The 20,796-nt window shown below is 41.5% G+C and overlaps 2 protein-coding genes across 2 annotated transcripts in view; one reads left to right on the forward strand and one right to left on the reverse strand.

The window, feature by feature from the left end:
• Nucleotides 1-6,124, reverse strand: part of trpc6b (transient receptor potential cation channel, subfamily C, member 6b) — a 36,990-nt gene extending 30,866 nt beyond the window's left edge. The window contains exon 1 of the mRNA XM_036585007.1: nucleotides 5,946-6,124. Coding sequence (XP_036440900.1) covers nucleotides 5,946-6,079 — 134 coding nt within the window. The 5' untranslated portion in view covers nucleotides 6,080-6,124. The remainder of the gene's footprint in view (nucleotides 1-5,945) is intronic.
• Nucleotides 6,125-14,914: 8,790 nt separating this feature from the next.
• rnf7 (ring finger protein 7) lies at nucleotides 14,915-18,952 on the forward strand. The gene is made up of 3 exons (XM_036585493.1): nucleotides 14,915-15,114; nucleotides 17,754-17,801; nucleotides 18,500-18,952. Exons 1-3 carry the CDS (start codon nucleotides 14,925-14,927, stop codon nucleotides 18,616-18,618), a joined length of 357 nt encoding a protein of 118 aa, XP_036441386.1. The 5' UTR covers nucleotides 14,915-14,924; the 3' UTR covers nucleotides 18,619-18,952.
• Nucleotides 18,953-20,796: the final 1,844 nt, after the last annotated feature.

A 20,796-nucleotide genomic window follows, 5' to 3' on the forward strand; every position in this document is an offset into this window, starting at 1 on the left:
GTTGTTTGAGCTCGAGTTCTGTTTACTTTTCACCCGTTCCTTTATGAACTGACTGGCTTGGCTAGACGCTCAGTGCTACCATTAGCATTGTGCAAACTGCTTGCCCCAATCATCACACATGCTTCACACTGCATCGAGGTGTTACGTAATCTTAAACAGATGTGCTTATGTGGTTTCTGACTTCGAGTGCGTATACATGCACTCAATAATCTGATCATAATCGGATTTCTGCAGTTATCCAATTATTCAAATAGTCATGTAAACACCATACTTCGATCTAGAGATCCGATTAAGAAATCCGATAAAGAGAGCTGGATTTTAGCTCAGTAATCAGATTTCTCAGTGCATGTAAACTCTTACTCGGATTTCTCAGTCCGCGCATGCGCGAGAACAGACGGTGCATGTCGCGAGAAACTGATGGAGCGGCACTGAACCCAAACATAAAACGAAGGATTTAAATATTCTTTAATATTTAGTATGTTCATATTTTCAGGTAAAGTGGCGTGATGTTTAAAAAAAGCCAAGGTGTGAAGTTTGAGTTTTACGTTACATTTACATCGCGCCTTCTTCTGTGAGTTTATTGGCTGGTTGCAAAGCAAAAATCGGATTACTGTCTGACTCCAGTAGAATAATAATGTTATCTATAAAAAGGTACAAAAGTATGGACATAATTCAGGCTTATGCTTTAACCAAGTAGCTATTTTGCCATTTTTAAATGTCACTCAGTGCCAGAAACCACATAAGCAAGTTAAAGCAAACTTAAAGCTCCAAACCTGTTTTGGCTGGGTGAGGGGAAAAGCATTTAAATATATTTTTCCCAAATGTCTTGGTTACAGTGTATTGACTGCAGAAGTGAGATATCAGCTTCAGCGGTAAAATGAAATGGAATAGATACAACAGACCCTCTGATGTCATGCGTCATTCTGTATTCATGCCTATAAATAGGAACTGAGAATTTAAGTACACTGCAAAAAATAGTATCTTGTCAAATGAAATCATCTTAATTCTAGTTGATCTAATACTTCTTATTCTGAGTTGGTTGTGCACTTATTATAAGATTCTCTAGCTCATTTCTAGACATTTTTTACCTGTTTTAAGTAATTTTATCAAGTAAAACGATCTCACTATACTGGCAGATAATTTCAGGCACATTTCTTAAAGCAAGCAAAATAATCTGCCAATATAGAGAGATAGATTTAAATCTAATTAAAATCACTTAAAACAAGTAAAAAAAATTTAATAAAGTTAAAATAATCTTTAACTAAGCCTACAACAGTCTTAACACGAGAAATATTAGATTTACTGACTAGATTGAAGATCATTTTACTTGACAAGATGCCATTTTTTTGCGGTATAAATTTGTCAGTGGGAAAGATGAATTACCTTTTAGAAAATCAGATGCATTTTGTCATACATATGATTTTTTCCCTAGAATGTGCCTGGATCATCTGAATTAGGAGGTTGTTTAGCAATTACAGTACAAATAATGCTACATACATGCTACAAGCAAGCTACCACTCCTGCACACTGAAATAAAGCTGGACAAAAGTAGGTCTACTATTAAAGACTATCATATAACTCCACCCACTCAAACTGTAGGCTACTACTGCCAAAGCAACTTACCACATTTGGCAAAGCTTGCTGGTTTCTGTGGGGTATTTTGGTGAAGCTGCCAGTCATCTGATGTCAGTTCAGAGTGCAGTAGTTTTAGGAATTTCACAATTCACAGGATCGAGCAACATTCGGAGGAAAAAGTTCACTAAGGCAAACCGTGTGGGGTTTGGAACGTTTGTTTTCCACGAGCCACAACAGCAGCAGTCATTTTCCTCATAAAAGATCGGCTCAGATCGCGAGTTCTTAACACAGGCATGATGGCGACTACAGAAACACGGCCTCTCACGTCTACAGACTGAAACTTTAAAACAAGTCAGTGTAGCGGCACTACAACAAACAGAAAATGACATGGGGTGCTGAATGAGGTGAGGTTGATGGCTACCACATCTCACTGAGCATGAAGCAAATAAACAAGCTAAGCGATGGTGAGAGTGCTTTTCACCAGAACTGCAGAAGACAGAAACCATGGCTATATAATGACAGTTGGCACATACTGGGCAGGCCTGGCTGAAGTGAGCGCCTAATTGGGAAAAACAGAGCTTGGGAAGCTCAGTCAGCTCTGAGACGAAGAAATGAGAGAACAGAAAAACAAAAAAACAACATACCTCCTTGTCATCATGCTGCCTTTTGAGAACATAGTTCACAAACCTTAACATAGTTTGGGATGGGTAGGAAAAGAGATGCTATCCCTACAGATGACGAGGCCTGTGGTGCATTTGTTTCCCTCTATTTCCCTTTTACGGTCCTTGGAAATCCCATATACGTTTGCACTCTGAACACCCATGTGTCAAACACAAGGCCCGCTGGCCAGATCAGGCCCACGACACAAACCTATCTGGCCCCCGCAAAAGTATTTTAATTTTCTATTATTATTAGCACGTTTTACAATAAGCTGCACTACAGTCCCCAGCATGCACTGCAACGTAATGTGCGCTCTGACTCTCCTACCCCAACAACAGTCTATGGGACAGTGGTTACACCTCAGTCCTACACAGTTCTACACCAGTCACATCACTAAATGCACTGCATTTCAGCTGCAGTTCGACCAGCATATCACTGCTGTTGGAACAAAACCTCGTATCTCCATTTTTGCCGTTTTTCAGTTTTTGATGTAATTTCAAAATAAAATAAAATTTCATGATGAATGGACCAAAAGAAATGGATCAAACTGACTTGGCAAAAATTCTGGTTCCACTGACTTACATTAAAAGTAAAGTAGGTTTTTTACTTCTCCTGTAAAGTTACCATTTTGGAGATACAAGGTTTTCTTCCGACAAAGGCGATAAACACCTAACGTCAGCTCAGCTGCTCAGAAATTGAGCCCAAGTATTTATAAACTTGCAGCAAAGAAAAGATGTCAGGTGTCTAATTCAAGCAGATAGGTAGGTTTAAAAGACTGAGCTCCTGTGGATGTTTAAATATTGAATATTTCAAATATTCATGTAATATTTCAAGGTCTATTATAAGTGTCTGTGTTTTACTATTGAAGTTTGAGCGTATTTTGCATGAACAATGGCCAGTTTAGGTTATAACAACATTAAATAAAAATGAAATAAGACCATTTCTTTTCTCTGGCCCACAGATTTCTTGAGAGATTTTAATATGGCCTGTTTAGCGGTTGAGTTTGACACCCCTGTCTTAACATAACAAATCCAGGCAGTGCATGAAAGCACATCATAAAAAATCTACCACATCCTCGTAAAAAAAGGAAAGGTCACTGGTGGTCTATTCACACACACATACACACGCACTTCCCTGCTAAAGATGCTACATTTCATGCTATTGATTCCCTCGCGGACAGCTAACGAAGCAATAAGGTTTAGGTCCACGTCTACAAATTGGTTTTCATTTCTGTGGCAATAAATGTCAGCTTTATTTCGTGTTGCCACTGTTACTTAGATGTGTGACTTTTCCAACCCTAAAATTGAACAATTCATGCTGAATATCTGCTGTGCAGCGTCTTATGTAAGCGGAGTAAATAATACATTCTGTAAAGATGCTACATTTTTTTCGATTTTTGACTTTTGCTCAGTATTCTTGATGCAATTATTAAGAATTCTAAATCATTAGAAGAGACTTAGCACATTTAATTGATTAAGGGCCAGTTTTTTCAGACACTAATTAAGCCCCTACTGGATCTTAGCAGCCTAGTAAATAAAATAAATAAAATAAAAATAAATAAATAAAAATAAAAAACCACTGTAAAACACATTACACTTTAGTTCAAAACTAGGCTTAATCCATGTCCATGAAACTGGCCCATAGTTTATTACATAAAACGACTAATTTTATATGTTAAATTTAGTCTGGACATAGAATAATCTACATCTCTGATTAAACAAAGATATAATTCAAGAAGGTAATTGTAAAAAGTGCATATATGATTGTGGAAAAGGCAGGTGTGGTCTGGCCCACTGCGTGAAGATGTACACAAAGATTGCAGACAATGATCTATCTATTATTTATTTAACCAGAATCAAAATGGAGTTTTTATTCTGAACTAGCTTTTGACACATATTGACTGTAAAGAAGAAATATTAGTATTAGTAATATTTTCCATGTTCAGTAAATGAGTGTGTCATCCTCAGGGCCACATCTGGGGTGGGGACCAAGGTGAGCACTCAGCTGTAACTGCGTGCCATATATAAGCCAGATCTGACCCACACCTTTTAAATATGCCCACTTTACAGCGTTTGGGCCAAATCTGGACCACAACCGTTAATCCTACTCATTTTACATATATGGGGCAGATCTAGACCACAGCAGCTAGTCCTACTCACTTTACAGTATATAGGCCAGAGCTAGGCCACATCCGTTAGTTGTATTTACACATCCATTAGGTCTACTCACTTCACAGTATAAGGGCCAGATCTGGACCACATCTGTTAGGTCTACTTACTTCACAGTATATGGGCCAGATCTGGACCACATCCATTAGGTCTACTCACTTCACAGTATATGGGCCAGATCTGGACCACATCCATTAGGTCTACCCACTTCACAGTATATGGGCCAGATCTGGACCACATCCGTTAGGTCTACTCACTTCACAGTATATGGGCCAGATCTGGACCACATCCATTAGGTCAACTCACTTCACAGTATATGGGCCAGATCTGGACCACATCTGTTCGGTCTACTCACTTCACAGTATATGGGCCAGATCTGGACCACATCCATTAGGTCTACTCACTTCACAGTATATGGGCCAGTTGACCATCCATTAAGTCTACTCACTTCACAGTATATGGGCCAGATCTGGACCACATCTGTTTGGTCTACTCACTTCACAGTATATGGGCCAGATCTGGACCACATCCATTAGGTCTACTCACTTCACAGTATATGGGCCAGATCTGGACCACATCTGTTTGGTCTACTCACTTCACAGTATTTGGGCCAGATCTGGACCACATCCATTAGGTCTATTCATTAACAGTGCGTGGGCCAGATCTGGGCCGAGGACCCAGCCATTTATAGCCATATATAGCCAGAACAAACCCAAGGATGTGGCCCACACATAGGCCAGACAACTGGGTTTACACAAGACAGCCGTGTAAATGAGCAGCAACATCTCCATCTGGCCTTTTCACTAATGACCATTCTTCATTAGTGTAAATCTCTACAATGAGTACAGAAAGAGCCACAATAAACAAATATAAGCCCAATATGGCAACAGATTGGCCTCATCATACTCTTCGGTTTTAAAAAGCATTGATTCAGAAGACGAAAGCCTTGTGCGTATTCTCGATTAAATTCATCCTTATTAAGATGACCAGGCACTGTTGAAGGGACTAGCATTCCTGAATGCTTTGACCCACTATGGACTGTATGTACTGATTATTTTAACAAGTTACAGTCGGTTCTCTGACAGTTGGGAGCCGCTGTGTTCCTTAAATGTAGTTTATTGCTCTCAGAAAAACAGACTCATGTCTATTAGTGTGAGGGGGGTGAGGGGGGTGAGGGGCTGAGCTCTCCACAACAGCCACGATGGATGGACACAATGAGGCTGAAGTTGGCTTCCTATTCGCCAGCTTTGTTTTCCGAATTTCCCCGTTCTACCTTAAATGGTGCAGCAGTTACATTCTGGCGCCTCAGTTCCAATGTAACTGCCGCACCATTTAAGGTGGAACGGGACAATTCGAACAAGAAGCTGGGGAGTACGGAGCTGACTTCTACAGATTCGTATGGACAGACGTGTGACATCAAATACAGGACACGGTTTTAATGATATCATTAATTGTGGCCAAAAATAGCCGTTATTATGAATCCTCCCATATCTAACTAGACTAGACTGAGGAAATAATACTCAGTGAGGGAAAATAACTTACCTCAGGTAGTACCCTTGGTAAACTGAGTTTCCCTCCTCACATTCGGTGTTCATTGGTTGGTGGTCTTCATTCACGCTGCTTGTTCGGGCAGAAGTTTCTGAGGGGACGTGGTCAGTGCAGACCTGTCTCCTCATGACTTGGAGATCACCTTCAGTTAGAGCTCATCCAGCCGCGTTACTGTTTCCTCCACCCGCATTCGGACAAATCCCGCCTCCTGCGCGAGGACCGGCAGCTCCTGTGTCAGGACTGGCTGGGAGTTCATATTGACACGCTGTCCACCAATCGTGAGCCTGACATGCCGGCCAATCATAGCACAGGAGGCGGGATTTTCCGGAAAACGGGTGGGAAAATTAACGCACAGCGTAAATACGAATACAGCCGTCCAGGTGCGCACGTGTAAGCGATTGAAAGATTTTTCCCTTTCTTTCTCATTTTTATATGAAGACTCGCAGCAAATAAGAACAATTTCTTTGCTTGCTGATCAAATTTACTCTGGTTTACTCTGGTTACTGGCTCTGGGCGGCTGACAGACCAAACTGCAGTGAACTCATCCCTAATTGTTTTGATGAGGAAGGACTGGGAAACAATCATGTGTAAAAGCTTTTGACAGGGACAGATTACAGGGGATTTTTCAAAATTTCTGCAATACCCAATCAGCTAGTGAAATTTGAGTCAGAATTGCTCACAGTGTTGATGAGAGGAACCAGACGTCTTAAGTGTTCAATGCCTCTGAAAGCTACTTGACACAAAGTTCAATAAAATGGTTTTATATATTCGCTGCTGTCGGAGCAAAACCTCGTATTTCCAAAATGGTAACTTTACAGGAGAAGCAAAAAACATACTTTGTTTTTAATGTAAGTCAATGGAACCAGATTTTTTTTCCAAGTCCTTTTGGGCCGTTTCTTTTGGTCCATTCATCATGAAATTCACACACAGTGTAAAGAGCAACAGGTATTTTCAAATTATGTCAAAAACTGAAAAACAACAAAAATGGATATACAAGGTTTTGTTCCGACAGCAGCGATATGCTGCCTGATGCCTGACATGTTATTTATGGTAATTTTAAGATAAGGCTGTGGCCTAAAACATAAGGTATTTTTAAAATAATGCATGGAGTTGTAGTGTAAAATATCTCTCAAGAAAGTTTATTTTTTCTAGTTTACCACTGTTTCACTGTTGGCAGCGGGTGCCCCCAGTCCTCTCTCGGGGCCGTGTCTATGACACAGCGGCTCCATGGCGTACCCTGCTCCAGGTATGCCGTCCTGCTCTGGTCCTGTCGGGCAGTCGAACACCAGCTTTGCAATTGTCCTCTTCATCGGTGCACCAGAGCAGAGAGACCGAGCTCCGCACCCTCCTCTTGGATGCAGTGGAACACTTCCCAGCTCGCAGCATCAAGTCCAGTGCTACCAGGGTGCTCTCCATCGTCCACTGCGTCGTCAATGCCAGCAAAGGTCCTACTCATGTGTGCCGCCTATCTCCTTGGGGATCTATCCACCAGTGCTAGTGCTGCATGTTCAGTTCCTCCAGCATTGGCAGCTTCACCCATGAAAACCATGGTGCCCCTGACCTAACAACATGCCCTGCCCACAGTGATCCACCACCCGGCTCTGACATGGCATGGTCAGCTCATTCCGAGCCGGCGGCTCCCCACGTAGGGAACAAATACCACACTGCCACGGTGCGTCAACACTCTGCTTCGGCTCCGCCGCTAGCCGCCATGACCAGCTTCACTTGTCCTGTATAAGGTGAGCTGTTTCCCATCTATGCCGCACTCAACCCAAAGTCTGCGGCAGCAGCTGATCTTCCCGACTGGCTTCTGTTTCCCTGCCAGCTTAGGTTTGTGGCATTGACTGACCCCTCTTCCTGCATCAGAAGCATACCAGTTGCTCCAACGCCACTTGCTTGGAGGCCACTCGGCATTCTGTCTCTCCCTTGACCTCCTCTGCTGCGCAGTGCTGTGTTGCTCACCGTGGCATTTGTACCCCAAGAATAAATTCAGTCCTCTCTACCTCGGTGGTGGCTTGAAGGCTCACCGGTGCAGTGAGCTGCATGTGCCATCCTAGCTCCTCTGGCAGTAGCGCATTCAGGAAGTGCCAACTCCTCCTGCACTGCCTTTTCGAATGCCGGGTATGCCTGTTGAACTGTTGTGCTCAGCTCCACTGCTAGCACACTTATTCGTTCTCCCTTTGGCGTCTGCCTCTCCAGGAGCAAAGTGTTGCTGGAGGGTCACGGTCAGCGCCGCTCATTCCGGTGGCAGATCCACAGGCACCTGTAGTGCTTTCCCCTCCAGTGGCAAATACAGCTGCGCTGCGGTGATCCAGCCATGATGCATGATAATTGCCTAATCACTCAGTGTATGCTGGGTGACCACTTGCAGCTGTGCAGAGTATGGCTCCCAGGCACCTTTGTCAGCAAAGCATACTAAGCGGATCCAGCTCCCCCTCCCCAGGCTCCAGCTTGCTGTGCTGTTTCCTTCACCGTCTTCCTGAGCCAGCTGTCTTGCTCTCGGCTGGCTGAACCCATTCGGAGGTGGCAGGCATAGCGCTCGGTAACCCCTTCCACCAGGCTTCTTCGCCATCTGCTTTTGAGTTTGTTGATGCGCCACTCCACTTCTCGATGTCCCACTTCCAACACCACTGTGGTGTCAGCATAGAAGAAGACCCAAAAACCATAGCACGTAAAGGCATTAACACTAGCAGCAGCGGGGCCTGTGGTGGACGCCACAGTATGTTCACTGGTTATTTTAGATAGCAAATAAAATGGCAATGTCTGCGTTGTAAACAATATGACTCCTGGTTCGTTTGCCACTATTGTAAAAAAAATCTGAATTCTCTACACCACACTTCACATCAAACCACCCTCAGTGAATGAATTCTGCAGGAAATTTAAGAATTTGTGGAATTCCCAATAAAAAATCCAAGTACTTTCAGCATGAACTTTTGCAGGTCTCTTCCAACCACACACATGTACACATACCTCACCTGCCTGCATTTTACATTACATTTTAACACTGATTTTACACAAACAGTAACAGAAACGAAACGGTCTTCAATCATGTGGAGCTTTGTGACATTTGTAGTGACTGTTCAGGCCGAATAAGGTTTTTATTTTTTAATTAATATTTTCAGAGACGTTACAGAGTAGTTAGGAAACACAGACACTGCACTATACATGCAAAAATAGTTACATTTAAAGGATTAACATAAAGGTAGCACTGAGCTTTAACTACACGTGTCCAAGTGATTTAATCAAATACTATGAAATAGAAAAAACTGTTTGGGGAATCCTGACTGTTTTTAGACCAAAGTGCCTCATGGAACTCACTCACATTCAGCAGACTACAAATTCTCCACAAGGAGGCACCATTCCCTGTTGTGTTTTGGATGCTGGTATGTTGGTCAGCAGCAATAAAAACTGATCACCAGCAAAACCAGCATATGTTGTGTTTTGGATGCTGGTTTGACCGTGCTGGGTGACCAGCTAAACCAGCACCAGACCAGCATAAACCATGAATTGCAAGGAATTCTTTTTTTTTTTCAGGTGCAGTCAAATAAAAAAATATCCTTGCATTTCTAGCTATTAGCATTTTAATATTTTTATTTTGCACAATAGTAAAAGGCGACTTTGTAATTTGGCATATAAATGTATTTTTGCAATTAGCTTAAAGCACAGGTTAGGTAGATTTCTGTTTACACAGCAAAAAAAAAAGCCTGTACTTGTGGCACATCCACTCAGAGGCACAGTGTTTTAATAATAATTTACCGCTAGTCATCTAGTCATCATGATATCCAACAGCTTTATCGGATATTGCATTTTATGTCCATATCATGCAGTCTTACTGGAACCCACTATGCCTGCAGTGGAGTCTCTGGCTCTGGCATCACACAGTGACCCAGTGGCTATGGCATTTCTTCCTAAGAGTTTATCCCCTCAATAAGTACATTGTGTTTACAAAAAGTAAAGTGTGTTAAATCGGCTTCCATGGAACTGACTTGGCTTTGGATTTGATTGGTATTCATCCTCCACTGCGCCAATGCTAGTTATGAATTTAACTGCGGTTCTGTGAGTTCGGAATGACTGCCAGACTTATCCAGCACGGACTCTGTGTGGACGTCTGGACATCCATGTCAGCCTGGTTTCTGTATTACTGGTCATGTTCCACCTGTTGTAACTGCATGATTTTGCAGGTAGAAGCTCAACCTGCAATCAGAACCAACAGGCTCAGATCATGAATTTATGGGCCACTGAGCACAAATGTTTGGGGGACCCTACCTGGCTCTTGTTTTTGGTGGTCAGGCAATTTATGATATCACAGTAAGTTACAGGAGGCAGCACCACAATGGCAGCATACTAACCGCAGTCACCACTATAAATGGATAGACATGTATTTTTTTTATGCAAGCATTTGGTTCTGATTATCTGGGGTTATCTAAAAATCAATCCACCTTTGCCACAAATCTGTGATGGCACTGTCACAGGATGCCACCTTTGCCCTGCTAGATCTGCCCTGATTAAATGTAAGTGCTAATATTGTGAAGTGGAAGCATCTAGGAGTAACAACAGCTCAGCCATGAAGATGTAGACTATGCCAAGTCCTGAAGCATGTAGAGCTATAGGCCCCTTGGTTCCCCTGAAGGGTAATGTTAATGGCCTCACTTTTTGGTGTGGAGGAACTCTAGTGGCCAGCACTGAACCCTGAACGCAACCCCACTGATCACCTCTGAGATTAATTGGAATATTGATTGGAACGCTGATTGCAAGCCTGCATGGTTGTAACTGCAGTAACGGTGACAAGATCTCTGTCAGTCAGACTGCTTGCCTACCAACATGGCGATGTCATTGAATACTATGAATTGGACAGAGCTATTCAGGGAATCCTGACTGCTGACCTCACAAATGCTCTTTTGACTGCATGGACACAAAATCCCACAGACACACTCCAAAATCTTGTGGAAAGCCTTCATAGAAGAGTAGAAGCTGTTATAGCCACAAAGGGGGGACCAACTCCATATTAATGCCCATGGTTTTGGAATGGAATATCCAGCAACCTCATACAGGTGTTATGATCAGGCGTCCACATACTTTTGACCATATAGTGTATATCTGTTAATGTCTGGGTTTGTTGAGGGTCAGATTTGTGGCCAAATAACCTGTACTACTGTTGCAAGAACTATGCATGATAAATGTTTAACTCTAATTGTTATGTAAAAGAGAAATGTGCATCCTGTGGATATTTAGAGGGGTTACACACAATCTTCTCCTATATGGTGAGTGAAACTAATGGGTAATGGGTGTAGATGCAAGGAGATGGTTTTAATGTTATGGCTGATCGGTGTAAGCTGCTACATTCATTCAAATAAAAAAAATAAACATGTTATGTATAAGCTCCAAGCTATCAGTATAAGCTAAGTATATCGCTGTTGTCAGAAGAAAACATTGTATCTCCAAAAGGGTAACTTTACAGGAGAAGAAAAAAACCTACCTTACTTTTAATGTAAGTAAGTGGAACCAGAGTTTTTTCCAAGTAACCTTTGGCCATTTCTGTTGGTCCAATCATCATGAAATTTACATACAATGTAAAGGACAACAGGCATTTTCAAATTATGTCAAAAACTGAAAAACAAGGTTTTCTTCCGACAACAGCGATAAGATCTTATGTATAGGCTATACATACTGGAAATGTTCTCCAACACTAACAAATACTGCTGGTAAATTATTTTGACATTACTCTTGGCAAGAGCACCAGTGATGGCATTGGTGTCAAGCGTGTAGCTGCTAGGGAAAGCGTACAGAGCCCAGAGGGTCCTCAACTTTTGTTGGCTGTCCAGCTTTTCAACTGGTGTGACACCAACATGTAGAACACAAAATTCTTCTGTGTAAAGGCCACGAGAAAGCAGCTACAGTCATTCTACGAGGCAGCCAAGACCATCCATGGCACTAGGGACAACAACCACTTTGCATTGACAACACTGTGAGGCAAAGCAGGGTGGTGGGTGATGACACATGCTTCACAGTGTATACAGATCAAGCCCAAGCCCAATAGCAGGATGTCCATTTAGGGCAGTACATTGCTTGTGTGTATGATAGCAGCTGGTGGGTTGGCTACACATTGGAGAAGTCTCAGCAGCAGGAGGATGTGAAGGTTAAGTTTATGGACCCAAGTGGATGAGCAGATTCCTTCAAGTGGCCTGAATCTGAGCACACCTGCTGGGTACCTTTCATTCATATTTTGTGTGCCATACAAGCTCCAGCCACTTCCAGGAGAGGATCAGACAATACGAGCACAGATATTGGACTAGTGTTTGAGAATGTCCTTGCAAACAAACAGTGAATAAGAGAATTATGAGCAGTTCTCATAAACACTCCCTGTGCCACAAACCTAGAGTATTAGATATAAATGTTTGAGAACGTTTATATATTAAAACCATCTCCTTGTTTCTACACTCACTGTCTATTTTATCAGCTTCACTTACTATATAGGTGCACTTTGTAGTTCTACAGTTACAGACTGTAGTCCATCTGTTTCTCTGCATACTTTGTTAGCCCCCTTTTACCCTGTTCTTCAGTGGTCAGGACCCCCACAGGACCCTCACAGAGCAGGTATTATTTGAGTGGTGGATCATTCTCAGCAGTTTTAGTGTGTGTTGCTCTGGTCTGAGTGGATCAAACACAGCAGTGCTGCTGGAGTTTTTAAACACTGTGTCCACTCACTGTCCACTCTATTAGACACTCCTACTTTGTTGGTCCACCTTGTAGATGTAAAGTCAGAGACGATAGCTCATCTGCTGCTGCACAGTTTGTGTTGGTCATCCTCTAGTCCTTCATCAGTGGTCACAGGACGCTGCCCACAGGACGCTGTTGGCTGGATATTTTTGTTGGTGGACTATTCTCAGTCCAGCAGTGACACTGAGGTGTTTAAAAACTCCAGCAGCACTGCTGTGTCTGATCCACTCAGACCAGCGCAACACACACTAACACATCACCACCATGTCAGTGTCACTGCAGTGCTGAGAATGATCCATCACCCAAATAGTAACTGCTCTGTGAGTGTCCATGGGGGTCCTGACCACTGAAGAACATGGTAAAAGGGGGCTAACAAAGTATGCAGAGAAACAGATGGACTACAGTCTGTAATTGTAGAACTACAAAGTAAACTATATGGTCAGTGGAGCTGATGAAATGGACAATGAGTGTAGGTAAACAAGGAAGTGGTTTTAATATTATGGCTTATCAGTGATTATGAATGCGTTTATCTAATATATTTGTCCAATAATACTCATATTGTACATTGCTACATGTTCTTTCATTCAGAACTCAGTGTATACATTTTCAAAGGGCAACTGGCTACATCAGAGTCAGTGGTGTTGACAGGAACCGAACATCCGGAGCATTTAATGATGCTAAAAGCTACCTTACAAAGTCATAGCATGACAAATACACTGCCTGATGCCTGAGATATTGTTTTTGTGATAAGATTTTTTGTTCATTTTACCATTATCATCACATAAAAACTCAGGAGATTCACTGGTGGTTTTGGATAGTAAATAAAATGCCTATATATATACATATATATATACATACATATATATGTGTATATATATATATATATATATATATATATATATATATATATATATATATATATATATATATGTATATATGTGTTTGGAAATGGTTAAAGAAGCTCACTGATAAAAGATAAATCACTAGTATATTAATGTTGTTTGTATTAATTCTAATAACATTATTTTTATCTGAGAAATTAGTTTTTAAAAAAGATGCCTAAAACTTGGCAGAGTACAGTATACATTACATGTAAAATAAATATATCAAAACAGTATGCTAACTAAATAAGCACATCAACGTAAGTGTCGGGATATAAAATAAATACATAAACAGAAAAAAAGAAAGAAAAATACACACTAATCCAGTCTGGGCTCATTAATCAAATCCTTTTACGGCCTAATTCAGAATAAAGGCTGTCCAGCTCTCTACTCGCTGATCGTGTCACACACACATCATGCAGCAGTAATTTAATAATAAACTGGAAAATTACGGAGCCCCTAAGGGGCCGTGGTAGTTAATGAGTTCCCTCGCAAATGTTTTGCGTTCCCTTGCAAATAAAATTCGTTCCCTTGCAAATGTTTTGCATTATGATGCAGCGGTTTGCATTCGCTTGCAAAACCTGTGCTTTGCTTAAGTTCAGACATGAAGCAGCTTGTTGAATTTTACGTTGATCTTGGATTGAAATATAAGAACATAATGTAGCTTCTCAGAATCAACCATGATTCTGTTATTAGTGACTCAAACTGAGACTGAAGTCGAGGGTCCTCGTACAGTAAAAGCTACAGAGAACAACAGCTGAATAAACTCAGCACAGACTGGCCAAACTGGGAAAACAGCTTTTAACCTTAAATATACTAAAAACAAAGCTCTGATGTAGGCAGTGTCGTTGGGCACCTCTGGTCCTACGTTTGCTTGCTGTCTGACGAGCATATATTTTGCGAAGGAACGCATATTTCTGTACGGAGCACCGCTGGTGACACCTGTATAAATAAAAATAATGCGTGGCCACGACTTAGTAAGGCGTGCGAATGAGATCCTAATGCGTGGCCTCGTTCCCACGCATTACTAAGTCATGGCCACGACTTAATCATCTCATTCCCATGCCTTACTAAGTTCTGGCCACGCATTATTTTTTATTTACACAGGATGTCACCAGCGGGGCTCCGTATTTTCAGTACCGTAGAAAATCGACGAATCTGCTGATCTGTAAGAAAAAAAGCCCGTGTCGTTCACTGTGCCTCTTCGTCTCTTTCCGCAGCCGGAGATTTGGGCGGATGCCGCCTTTTGACGCTGACCTGCGATCAGTCCGGCGCTCCTCCTTCGGCGTTTAATGGTCCGGTTTGGTTCGGGGCCGCTGATCCCGGATCAGCTGCGGGGGAGGTGGCCGCGCTACAGAAGTCGGCCATTTTGTGCATGCCCTTTTACGCCATGGCGGAGATGGATGACGGAGACGAGCCGGGCTCGGTCCATACGCAGGGCGGCTCGTCGGGGTCCAAGTCGGGGGCAGACAAGATGTTCTCTCTGAAGAAGTGGAACGCTGTGGCCATGTGGAGCTGGGACGTCGAATGTGACACTTGCGCCATTTGCAGGGTCCAAGTAATGGGTAGGTACCGCTCTTTAGCCGGTTAGCTGCGTGGCTAACCAGCTAACGCGCCTAATACCACTAGTTAGCCTGCTGACCACACAGCCGCTTACTTAGGGAGCGTTAGCCGCGGAGGCCGGCTGGCTCCCGTCTAGCTGGCCAGCGTAGCTGTTCGCATAGCTGACGAGCTGGCTGCTATTTCTGGCAGGACTGTGTTTCAGAGAAGATATTGTCTTACCGAAATGACTGACCGAGCTGACCACAGTACTGGCTATTACTGCAGCTCTGAAGTTAGTAGAGCTAGTGCAGCCGTGAGAGCCTGTTAGCTAACCTACGTCTCCTACACACATAGCGAAAAAGATGGGTCTTCAACACGGAGCCCCTAAATACGGAGCCCCTCAGGGGCCGTGGATAAAAACAAAACAAAAAGTTAATGACATTGCGTTGCCTCGCCAAATATATGCTTGTCGGACAGCAAGCAAACGTGGGACCAGAGGTGCCCAACGACATCACCTACATCAGAGCTTTGTTTTTAGTATATTTAACGTTAAACGCTGGTTTCCCAGTTTGGCCAGTCTGTGCTGAGTTTATTCAGCTGTTGTTCTCTGCAGTGTCTGTAAATGTAGCTTTTACTGTATGAGGACCCTCGACCTCAGTCTTTACGCTCACTGATAGCAGAATCATGTTTGATTCTGAGAAGCTACACTGTGTTTTTATATTTCAATCCAAGATCAACGTAAAATTCAACGAGCTGCTTCATGTCTGAGCTTAAGCAAAGCACAGCTTTTGCAAGCGAATGCAAAACATTTGCGAGGGAGCGCAAAAGTCAAGTTTATTTCTTTAGCGCCTTTTACAACAGATGTTGTCACAAAGCAGCTTTACAGAGAATCCGGGTCCGGTCCCCAGTGAGCAAGCCTTGGCGACAGTGGCAAGGAAAAAACTCCCTCAACAGGAGGAAGAAACCTTGAGAGGAACCAGACTCAAAAGGGGAACCCATCCTCCTCTGGTCGACACCGGATAACAGACACAAAACATTTGCGAGGGAATGTATTTTATTTGCAGGGGAACGCAAAACATTTGCGAGGGAATGTATTTTATTTGCAAGGGAACGCAAAACATTTGCGAGGGAATGTATTTTATTTGCAAGGGAACGCAAAACATTTGCGAGGGAATGCAATGTCATTAACTTTTTTTTTTTAATTTATTTATTTATTTATTTATTTATTTATTAAACCACAGCCCCTTAGGGGCTCCATTCTTCAAGGGTTCTTTATAAAGGTAATTGTTCTACATAGAACAATTTTGTGCATAAATGCATTGTTTTTGCATGGTGAACCGGTTCTTCAGATTGATGGAGAATGTGTGGTAGCCATATGGTTCTATATAACGTTAGACCCTTTTTGAAAACGGTTCTATATAGCACCAAAAAGGGTTCTTCTACACAAACCATGTACTTCAGTTAAAGTAGAGATACCCAAGGTAAAATGAAAGTGTTTGTATAAATTCAGAAAAAAGACACGTCAGTCACAACTGCATATGTGTATATCTTTCTATATTGTGGTCTATTTACACAAAGTTAGGTTAGTTCATCATTTATGTTGAATAGACTCTCCCAAAATTTTACACTGCTGCACTGATGTTGAACTGTGTGCTGCACTGGGTCGGTATGACCAACAGGTCAAAACAAGCTCAAAACAAAGTGCACTCTGTGCCCTGATTGGTGTTCTTCCTTCATGCTTCTTTCGTTTTGACGTTACGTTTTTATACACACATAAACCAAAAAGGAACGACAGATTTCTCATAATGTGGTGGAGTAAAAAGTGAGATATTTGGCTTTGTAATGTAGTGGAGTGAAAGTAAAAAGTCGCCCAAAATGGAAATACTTCAGTAAAGTACAGATACACGAAAAACTACTTAAGTACAGTAATGAATTACTGTTACTTTGTTACTATCCACCACTGGTTGTTACAAGCTTGATGTCGTCACTACTGTTACAATGTCAAGCTCCGAAGAAACATTTCTCCATGAAATTTAAGCATGAAATTGTCCTATATAGAAGTCATGGCTCTAAATAGACTTATTTCCTTTACTAAAGAACCCTTAAAGAACCATCTTTTATAAGTGTATAATTTCAGCCATTTGCCTTTCAGGAAGCTTGTCTTTGCCAATTCAACACTATTTCATTGCCTGTCATTGTACAGAAGTAACTGAAAACAACAACTTAATATACGTGACACAAATGCATAGTAGATGTGTGCTGTGTATGAAGGGGAACTCCACTGATATTCCTAAATTTCTCCATATTTCAGTCATTTCAGGTAAAATGGTGCATTGTAGAGAAATGTACTGACTCATTTCCTCACAGTGGCGATGATAGGAACCAGGGGTAGCAGTGTCTGTCATGCAAATGTAGCCATTTTATTTATTACCCAAAAGGGTGAGTGAAGCAAGTGGGGGTTCTATTTTGTCTTCATGACACCTTTTAATGTACCTTTGTCATCAATAGTTTTAAAAAATATGGCAAAATATTGTAAAACAGTGTATGAGACATTGGGCAGCATATTCAAAGCCAATTTCATGTGAATATGTATTGCTGGCTTGGCTCCATAACCTCTGGCATTAATATTTGTGTAGTTACATTAACTCTCTCTATCTTTCAGATGCATGTCTGAGATGTCAGGCGGAGAATAAGCAAGAGGACTGTGTTGGTAAGTACCACAGTTAATCTAGCATGCAGCAGAACAGCTACAGTGAGACACAGATTGACTGATTATCAGCTGCGGTGTGGTTGTAACTAACATGATGATGTCTTTATGACTCAGCTGGTGTGGCTAACTGTGTTTACACTGACTTGGAACTGTTTGAGCTGTAAGCAGCACCAATTTGTGTCTTTCAGTCACACAGCTAACTCAGAAATGTGGTACTGTGCAAGAGCCAGAAACCACCCCTCATTTTTCCATCTGAATTTACATGCCTAAATCCGTAAGGCAGATTATTCAGTAACTGCATGAGATAATAAAATTTTTATTATATATATATATATATATATATATATATATATATATATATATATATATATATATATATATATATATATATATATATATATAATGCGGCCTCCGAAGAACACAGCCCCTGAATTGGGACACATCCATTGTACAGGACAGCTGAGCTCAAACGATGCAGCAAAGTAAAATCACAAAAAATGGAGATACTTGCTTTTCATTGGACAGCGATGATATGCAAGTGGGCTGTTTTATGTCTAATCTCCTCAGAAGTATCTCTTGGAAAGTGAATAACTTGTACTTAATGGCCGTTTTGACTGGAGATTAAATAAATAAAGGTGGTCTCTAACTTGTGTGCGGTGTTGTATATGTAGGGTAATAATGTCTTCCTGTTTTTTCAGTCGTGTGGGGAGAGTGCAACCATTCTTTCCATAACTGCTGCATGTCTCTGTGGGTGAAGCAGAACAACCGATGCCCACTATGCCAACAAGACTGGGTTGTTCAGAGGATTGGGAAGTGAGGTCACCGATGACTATACACTGAATTCTTTGTCCGCTCTGGGCCCCACCTGGCTTCGGGACACTGGACAGAGAACACTTGTTAGCTGCCCGATGTGACAGCTGTGTGCATGTTTGTGACTGTCAAACAGAACCCATGGACTTCACCAGGACTCCAGGTGATGCTGGCTGCCTGTCTCCCTGTCTGCCAGTAAAAAGCACGAGACTAAGAAGCACTGTGGAGCAACACTACGGTGTCCTTGGGAGTGTGGATGGGAGCATGGATGGTGCTGTGAATGTGTCTTTAAAGTATGTTATAATCTAAACAAATAAACATTAAAATAGGTTAGGTCCGTCTTTTCTGTCGTTCTGTTGGTTCACTGTTTTGTAGATTATTTCTTTATTGGTTCCTGAAGCTTCAGGAATTTGCAACACACCCTGATGACTGTCCCAGGACTAGTGCTGGGTTTGATATCAGAGGACATGGAAAATCTCATTATTTTGGCCCTGCTCATGTCTGACACACCCAGTAGTCCCGTAGAATTTTCCTTCCACCAAATTTTTCAAAGTTTTAGTATAATTCAGTGACTGAGATACATCAGCAGGCATTCAGAGTGGTTTAATATGAAACTTAGAGAAGGTCTCAGTGTCTCCAATGCAAATCAGTGATTTTATGTTCTATCCAAAATGATTAATGTGCTGCAGTAATGGTAAATCTGGGGGGCGTGTGCACACGCCTCTTTACTATGAATGTATTTTTAAAATTAAATATAAAAACAGCTCAGTCAGTAGGCACTGTATTCATAACATTTCGTGTAAAAGCTTTCTTTTGGGGGGGGGGTGCTTTAAGAGGCATTAAACTCTTTGGATGTCTGGTTCCTATCAGCACCACTGCAAACAGTTCTGATGTGGCAGGTTTCTGTATAATGGAGCATTTCATTTAATTGTACATCACTGTCCTGAAGACTTCTCATGATTTATTTCATTTCGCTGTTGTCGGAAGAAAACCTTGTGTCTCCAGAATGGTAACTTTACAGGAGAAGGAAAAAAACCTACTTTACTTTTAATGGAAGTCAATGGAACCAGACTTCCAAGTCATTTTGGGCCGTTTCTATTGGTCCCTTCATCATGAAATTTACACGCAATGTAAAGGCCAACAGACATGTTCAGATTATGTGAAAAACTGAAAAATGACAAAAATGGAGATACAAGGTGTTCTTCCGACAGCAGGGATTATTATATGTATGTATGTTATTGGCGATAACACACTCCTCGAGTGTTCTATTGCTTTTATACAACAGTTAAATAAATAAAGTAATACATGAATAAACTGTGAACGCGGCGTTTAATATGTTTTAATGTTTGCAGTTCCTTCACCTATTATAGTTCCTTAACAAGCAGCTTGTTGCTACGTCAGAGTAATGAACTCCGCCCACTCGCTGCACAGCCGGCAGTTCGTTCTCCAGCTCCACACAGACCAACTGACAGTTTGGGAATTTAGTGTCGTCTCATCTTCAGAGTCTGACCAAATCGGCTGTCGGTCAAATGTGATCTTAAAAGTGTCCATTTTCTGTTTGTGGCAAAGTAAGAAGTAAAAACGTTCAAATGGCTTCAGCGTCTCCTACAGCTGTCAAAGTGTCTCAGCAGAGTGATACAGTGTTTGTGAAAAAACCGTGATGTTATGGTATATATATATATATATATATATCACTATTCATTTGTCAATTAACATGTTGAAAAAATACTGCCTTTTAAACAGCAGTCCACAATTGAAAGGGTAATTTTGCACCAACAACAAATCTGAATAGGAATACACATTTTTGTAAGACAGACGGAGAAGCTAGTGATCAACAAATAATTTAGCAGGAATGTTTGAAATAACTAAGTGAAAGAAATCACAGTAGATCAGACCTGCTTATCTTAATCTTTAATTGTCTTAAATCTGCTTTTTCTTTACTGTGGACGCTAATAAAGTTTTTGCAGCTATATTATGCTTGGTATGCTGTGTTTTTCTTAACAATAAATAAGATGGTCTGGTGGTTCAGCTTGAAATAAAAACATCCCTCTTGGTTGCTGTGTACTAAATCAACAACAATTTACATAAAACTTCTAATATCATCTAATATCAAGTACAATGATAAATAATATGGGAATAAAGAGGTCATTTTGACCCTGACTGGCATTTAGTGAACACTTGAGCT

This window comes from Colossoma macropomum, unplaced genomic scaffold, assembly GCF_904425465.1.
Source record: "Colossoma macropomum unplaced genomic scaffold, Colossoma_macropomum, whole genome shotgun sequence".
Taxonomy (NCBI): domain Eukaryota; kingdom Metazoa; phylum Chordata; class Actinopteri; order Characiformes; family Serrasalmidae; genus Colossoma; species Colossoma macropomum.

Excerpts from the sequence above, each read along its gene's own strand:
- rnf7 (XM_036585493.1), top strand. The coding sequence starts at position 14,925 with ATGCCCTTTTACGCCATGGCGGAGATGGATGACGGAGACGAGCCGGGC. Across the intron at positions 15,115-17,753 it reads TTGCAGGGTCCAAGTAATGG|ATGCATGTCTGAGATGTCAG; the intron begins GTAGGTACCGCT and ends TCTATCTTTCAG. Across the intron at positions 17,802-18,499 it reads TAAGCAAGAGGACTGTGTTG|TCGTGTGGGGAGAGTGCAAC; the intron begins GTAAGTACCACA and ends CTGTTTTTTCAG.